General features: G+C 41.8%; 1 protein-coding gene across 2 annotated transcripts in view; it reads left to right on the top strand.

The window, feature by feature from the left end:
- Positions 1-6,229, top strand: part of LOC126994475 (endothelin-converting enzyme-like 1) — a 19,620-nt gene extending 13,391 nt beyond the window's left edge. For both annotated transcript variants that reach the window (XM_050853796.1, XM_050853795.1), the window contains exons 14-21: positions 116-292; positions 430-542; positions 1,303-1,367; positions 1,880-1,999; positions 2,772-2,923; positions 3,589-3,750; positions 4,017-4,093; positions 5,318-6,229. In XM_050853796.1, the coding sequence (XP_050709753.1) occupies positions 116-292; positions 430-542; positions 1,303-1,367; positions 1,880-1,999; positions 2,772-2,923; positions 3,589-3,750; positions 4,017-4,093; positions 5,318-5,417 (966 nt within the window). In that variant the 3' untranslated portion in view covers positions 5,418-6,229. The remainder of the gene's footprint in view (positions 1-115; positions 293-429; positions 543-1,302; positions 1,368-1,879; positions 2,000-2,771; positions 2,924-3,588; positions 3,751-4,016; positions 4,094-5,317) is intronic.
- The last annotated feature ends 1,271 nt before the right edge of the window (positions 6,230-7,500 follow it).

Genomic DNA, 7,500 nt, shown 5'->3' with positions numbered 1-7,500 from the left:
TTCCCCACACTCCCACACCCACCCACACATTCCTGAACCCACCAAAAAATACTTTAACATTCTCCCTCATTCCTCCTCCCCCTTCTCTCCCTTCTTTCCTCCCTCCCTTCCGCAGTCTTCCTCGATCATGGAGGTACTACGGGAGGAGGTGGAGGAAACCATAGCATCGGCGACGTGGCTGCAGCAGGAGGACAAAGAGACGGCGCTGCATAAGCTACAGAAGATGGGCCTTGAGGTCGGAGGGTTAGATAAACACTGGGATATTTCTTTCGTCGGGAAGTCACACGAAGAGGTAAGAGATAGATAGATAGATAGAGAGAGAGAGAGAGAGAGAGAGAGAGAGAGAGAGAGAGAGAGAAGAAATACTAACCAACCTCATCTTAACATTACCTTATCTTCCTCCTCCCCCTCGTCCTCCTCCTCCTCCAGGTGAACTTCCCCTCCAACGCCTCCTTCCTCCACACCGTCCTGGAGCTCTACCGCGGCTTCAGGCAACAGCTCTACCAATTCTACCACACACCTTTGGAGCGGGACGAGTTTATGTGAGCTCCTGGGGTTGAATGGGGGCTGAATGCACTACCTTAGGGTTAATTGTGGACTGATTGGGGCTACTTAGGGGATAACTGGGGGCTAATTAGGGCTCGTTTGTGTATAATTGGGGTCTGAATGGGCTACCTTGGAGCTGACTGGTGACTGATTGGGGCTACTTAGGGGATGACTGGGGGCTGATTAGGGCTATTTTGAGTATGATTGGGGCTGATTAGGGCAATTTTCGGTCTGATTGGGGTCTGAATGGGCTATCTTGGGGCTGATTGGGGCTACATGACTGGGGGCTGATTAGGGCTATTTTGAGTATGATTGTGGCTGATTAGGGCTATTTCGGGTCTGATTGGGGGCTGATTGGGCTACCTTGGGGTTAATTGGGGGCTGATCGGGGCTACTTAGGGATGACTGTGGGTTGATTAGGTCTATTTTGAGTATGATTGGGGCTGATTAGGGCTATTTTGGGCATGATTGGGGCCTGAATGGGCTACCTTGGGGCTGTTTGAGGGATGATTGGGGCTACTTTAGGTATGATTTGGGACTGATTAGGGCTATTTTGGGGATGATTGGGGTCTGAATGGGGCTACTTTGAGGCTGCTTGGGGTTGAAATAGCTAAATAAGAGTTGGATGGGTCTGATAAGGGTCTGGAAATGCTGAAATCAAACATACTCTTACAAACTCTCTCTCTCTCTCTCTCTCTCTCTCTCTCTCTCTCTCTCTCTCTCTCTCTCTCTCTCTCTCTCTCTCTCTCTCAACAGCTGGTCGTACACCGTTCAACCTTATATCGTCGATGCCTTTTACGCCAAGGACACCAACACTATAGGTAAGGAATCTGATCCTCTTTGTTGCTTATTGAAAAGTATTGGAACCTATTAACTCTCCTATAAGCCAATCATTATGTCTGTTTTGCTGTTGCTTCTAAAGGTCACTGAGTAGTATTGGAACCTATCGAGTCTTTTATAAGCCTGCTATTATACTTTTTCCTGTCTCTTCTGCAGTTTATTAGTTAGTATAGAAACTCCGTCTTTTTCTCCTCTTCGTCCTCTTTTACTCTTCCTCCTCTGTCCTCTCTTTCTCTACCTCTCTCTTCTTTCTTTCTTATATCATGCATATTTTTTTTCTGTATAAGTGGACTGTCTTTATTTTTACCTCTACTAACTTCTTTCTCCTCTTTTCCTTCTATAAAATTTTACTCTCTTCTCCTCTCTTCTCTTCCACTATCTCTCTTTTATCCTTTTATAGTATTCCTAGTTTCTTCTATAAGTGCGATGCTATAAGGTCAATACACGTGTCTTTTTATAAGGTATCGGATTCCTTTGTTTCTTCTCTCTGCAGTGTTCCCCGAGGCGTTCTTCAACCCTCCTTACTACCGCCCACGCTCGCCTCTCTATCTCAACTATGGATCAACTGCGACTTCTATGGCCCATGAGATATTTCACGGCTTTGATCTTCTGGGTAAGTCTGCGTCCGTCTCTCTCTCTCTCTCTCTCTCTCTCTCTCTCTCTCTCTCTCTCTCTCTCTCTCTCTCTCTCTCTCTCTCTCTCTCTCTCTCTCTCTCTCTCTCTCTCTCTCTCTCTTTTTTTTTTTCAGTGTGTGGGTGTGTAGAAAACGCTTTGTCCTTCTTTGTTTCTTTATCTCTTCTCTGTGTTTTGGTCTATCCCTTGATCCTTCTCTCTCTCTCTCTCTCTCTCTCTCTCTCTCTCTCTCTCTCTCTCTCTCTCTCTCTCTCTCTCTCTCTCTCTCTCTCTCTCTCTCTCTCTCTCTCTCTCTCTCTCTCTCTCTCTCTCTCTCTCTCTCTTGCTTTTCTTTCTTTTCTCTCTCTCTTTCTTTCTAAAAACGTTAACAAAGTCTCTAACGGATTAACCAACTAATTAGCTCACTAACTAGCTAACTACACACACACACACACACACACACACACACACACACTCCTCATCTCACCTTCTCTTCTACTCCCTTCCCTCCCTCTCTCTCTTTTCCCTTTACTTCTCCCTTCTATCATTTTCTCTTATTCCTTGTTCTTTTAGGGGATTTCTTTCTTCTGATTTCCTCCTTCTTTCTCCCCTTTTCTTCCTCCTCCTCCTCCTCGTCTTACCTCCTCTTTTATTCTCCTCCTCTTCTTTCCTCTTTTCCCCACACACAAATGCCCCCAAAACACACCTACACACACACACACACAGGTACACACACACAATGAGCTTCAGGTATTGTTATTTCTGTTTCCCAGGTGTATTGTTCGACGACCAAGGCTTGCTGAGTCGTCCCTTCAGTGAGGAGATGCAGAGCCACCTACAGGACACCTCTGACTGCTACCATAACCTGCTCACTCAAACCTTTTATGAAGAAATGTATATCGCTGGTACACTGATTGCTATGGAGGTGAGGAAGTAAAGTGGTAGTGGTAGTAGTAGTGGTAGGGGTGGTGGTGGTAGTAGTAGTAGTAGTAGTAGTAGTAGAGGAAGAGAGGAAAGAGTAAAAATGTGAGTAAAAGTGAAAGCAATGATGGTTCTTGAAATTATAAAGAAACAGGAGAAAGACGATGAAGAGGAATAGGAAGAGAAGAAAAAGGAGAAAGAGGAGGAGGACAAGAGGATAAGAAAGGGGTACTAGACCAATAATAATAATAATAATAATAATAATAATGATAATAATAATAATAATGATAATGGTAATAATGATGATGATAATAATAATAATAATAATAATAATGATGATAACGATAGGAGAGGAAATGGAGATGAAGGAGAAAGAAAAACGAAACAAACAAACAAACAAACAAACACTAAAGAAAAAACAAACAAACACACAAAACCATCCCTTTCTTCACCACCACCACCAACAACAACAAAAACAACAACAACAACACTACCACTACCACCATCAACAACAACAACAGTAGGTACATTGCAAAGCCCTTCTCTCATGCTTCGTTTAACATCAAAAGCAAAATGAAGAAAAAAATAGAGAAAAAAAGAAGTCGGAGTTTACATAATAGCCACCACCACCATCATCACCACCACCACCACCACCACCACCTTTCACAGATCGACAACACCATCACGAAAAACGAAAACATAGCGGACATTAGTGGTATCCGGGCAGCCTTCCGATCCTACCTTCGCTACGAGAGAAGGGAGGGAGTGGAGCCCCGGTTACCTGCCCTCCCCCTCACACCCCACCAGCTCTTCTTCCTCTCAGCGGCGCAGGTAAGGTCAGGTTAATTAAGAGAGGGACTCGAACTGGGGTCTGGTTTGATGTGGTTTGGTTGACTAATTTATTTTTGTATTGGTGTTTGTGGTGATTAGTTTTGTTTTGTTTGTCTACCTCCTTGGGTGTTTCTGATCTCTCTCTCTCTCTCTCTCTCTCTCTCTCTCTCTCTCTCTCTCTCTCTCTCTCTCTCTCTCTCTCTCTCTCTCTCTCTCTCTCTCTCTCTCTCTCTCTCTCTCTCTCTCTCTCTCTCTCTCTCCAACAGCCGTACTGCTCCGTCACCTCCAGAATTGGCAACATCTTTCTTATGGAACTGGATGAGCACCTTCCCAACATGATGAGGTAAGGCGCTGACCCAATGTATTCACCCTAACTTGGCGAATAGGCCCCGCCCCCTTTAGCTAGCCACGTCTCCTTTCCTCTCTCTCTCCTAGCCACGCCCCTTCTCCGATCTCTCTTTTAGCCACGCCCACTTTCATCTCTCTCTCTCTCTCTCTCTCTCTCTCTCTCTCTCTCTCTCTCTCTCTCTCTCTCTCTCTCTCTCTCTCTCTCTCTCTCTCTCTCTCTCTCTCTCTCTCTCGATTAGCTGCATTCATCTCTCGCTTTATGAAGGAATTAGAGAAACCAGTAGAACAAGAACAAAAATAAGACCTGAATAAGTGATAGAACAGCTTGGAAACGTCACGCCACTGTTCTATTTAATCGCCTTTGTAGAGTTGTTGAATGGGTCTTAAAATCAACCACTTCAGGTTGTACAGAGACGGTGAAGGAATGACTTAGAAGCGGGAATAGGTGTCTTTCCTCGGTTATGGCGCGTGGAAGCAGCCGAGTAACATAAACGTGGCCGGCTGTGTCCGCAGAGTTATTGAGTCAGTCTTAAAACACTTCATCTTATATAGAGACGTTGAGGGGGCGACTTAGAAGCGGGATTATGGGCCTGCACTAGGCTCTGTCGCGTGGGAGCCGCTAGTAATGTAAACGTGACCGGCTGTGTCCGTAGAGTAATTGATTGGCCATGAAACAAACAACGGCAGCCTATACAGTGACATGGACGGAGCGCCTCATAAGCGGGATTATGTGTACGAGCCTCGGATATGGCTTGGGAGCCGCCAGTAATGTAAACGTGGCCGGCTGTGTCCGCAGAGTTTTCCGCGCCGCTGCCGAGGTGACGCTCCGCCCGTAAATCGCCGTTGGTATTGCCGGCATTGCGAAGTTTGGTGGCGGTGATGCTGATTAACCTCTCGCTGATCAGTCTGCGTGTGTTGAACGTGGCAGGAACTTTACCGAGACTTTGTGATGATGAACGAAGTGATCAAGCTTTTTTCTTGTATACTGCAATGTCAACCTCAACTATCTTGTATGTCTCGTATAAACCAAAAACAGGTCGATTTGAAGATTGAAAGGGCTAAATATAAGACAAGCAGAACTACAAAGAAAATCAACAAAAAAAGTTAATATAGAGAAAGAAGGGTATGATAAAAACTGCAGAAATAATTAACTCTGTAAAGTAACAACAGCTTATTTGACGTTTTCTTAATCTTTTCTTACTATTTTCTTTCTTTTCAGAGTCAACGGGATGATGAAGAATTTGCCAGAGTTCACCCAAGCGTTCAACTGTTCCGCCACCTCAACAATGTTCGCAAATACAACCTGTCAACTTTTCTGAACCAGTTACAAATGTTAACTAACTCTACCTGTCTCAAACCAAACCTATCTTACTTTTCTAACCTGTTCAAATTGTACTCTTAGAATCTGCTGTCAAAACTACCTGTCCCAAGCTTAAATCCACGTCTCTAATATCACCTGCTAACTCTTCTGAACTAAATACACCTGTCATTTCTACCTGTCCAAAGCCAAACCCACCTTTCCTGTCACTTGGTCTGTTCAGTTCATACTTTTAGAAACTACTGTAAATTCTACCTGTCCCAAGCTAAATCCAGTTGTCCAATACCACCTGACAACTCTCCTGACCCACCTAATACATCTCATGCTACCCAAGCCAAACACACCTTTCCTGTCACTTAACCTGTTCAATTTGTACGCTATGCAACTCCTGTCAAATCTACCTATCTAAGCCAAAACCACCTGTCCCTCCGTCTCTCTTTACCTGTTCCCTTCTCCTATACTTCCTTCCCCTTCTGTCTCTCTCCGGCATATGACCATAGATGTTGCGCCGACTAAACGAAACTTTCCAACTTTCCACCTGTTCACCTCTCTCTCAATCTGTTCAGCTCTTCTCCCAAGGCAGTCACATCTGTTTTCAATCAGCCGTAACGTTCCAAGAAGCAATCACGTCTATCTCTAACCCGCCACACCTGGTTCACACGGTCACCACTGCCACGTTCACGAATTTTGTTGATAAAGATTAAAGAAATGTCCAAAAAACGGGAAAATCTCGGCTTGTATTTATTTACCGCACTCGCTCCGCTACAGATTCGGGCTGGAGGCAAACAGTAAGCGAATAAATTATTTAACCTGAGTAAAGGCGTTTTATTATTCAGTAGTTAGTACACAAAAAAACATGGAAAAAGAAGAGCAGGGCTAGAGGTAAATAAAAGGGCATACTATGAAAAATAAACCTAAAATTCTGAAAAAAACATGAAAATCTGAAAAAAACAAACAAAAAAACTTGAAAATCTGAAAAAATTACAATCTTAAAAAAATCTGAAAAAAATAAACCTGAACATTTGAAAAAAATAAAACTTAAAAAAATAAAACTGAAAATCTGAAAAACAAACAAAAGTAAAGACCCTGAAAATCTGAAAAAAACGTACAAATATACCTGAAAATCTGAAAAAATAAAACACGTAAAAAATAAACCTGAAAATATAAAAAAAATAAAACCCACGTAAAAAAACAAACCTATTAGTCTGAAAAAAAACATGTAAAGGAATAAAACTGTAAATCTGAAACAAAACAAACTACTTAAAACACATAATATAAATAACAGAATAAACCAGTAAACCTAAACTAAACCAATCAAAACATGTGTAAAAAATAAACCTGTACATCAAGCCCGAAGCATCAGTAAAAAAGGCAAATAAAACGTAAATAGATACAATAAAACAGGTGAAGAAAACCAAAAAACACCTTGAAATAGAAACGGACCTGAAAATCTAAAAAAAAAATCCATCAATATAAAACAACAAAATATAAAATGAATAAATAAATAGAAATAAAACACACCAACATAAACAAACATAATACACCTGAAAAGAATAACACATAACCTGCAAAAAAAAACATCCTTATAAAACACACAAAGGAAACTAAACCAAAACTAAAACCAGAAACATAAAAAATAACCGGTAAAAAATAGCAAGCAAATCTATAAAGAAAAAATGCCTGAAAAATGAAAAATTACCTGAAAATAATAAACCAAGTATTAAACCCCTAGCCTCACCCCAAAACCTACAAAAAAAACACACAAAAAAAACGCCTGAAAAAAAAAACCGAAAATAACCAAGCTCTAAACCTTCCTTTACCCTTCACCCCAAGACCTAACCTACAAAAAACAACACAAAAAAACAATAAAAAGGAAAAAATAACCTGAAAAAATAAACCAAGCACTAAAGTTAACTAAACCAAGCCAAGGATGTACCTCTTTACTACCCTTCCATTACCTTTCACCCCAAGACCTAACCTACACAAACAACACAAAAAAGAACAACAAAAATGGAAAAAATAACATGAAAAAATAAACCAAGCACTAAACCTAACTAAACTAAGGCGGAGATGTACCCCTTTAC

This window comes from Eriocheir sinensis, chromosome 7, assembly GCF_024679095.1.
Source record: "Eriocheir sinensis breed Jianghai 21 chromosome 7, ASM2467909v1, whole genome shotgun sequence".
Taxonomy (NCBI): Eukaryota; Metazoa; Arthropoda; class Malacostraca; order Decapoda; family Varunidae; genus Eriocheir; species Eriocheir sinensis.
This window is presented reverse-complemented; position numbering and strand designations above follow the sequence as displayed.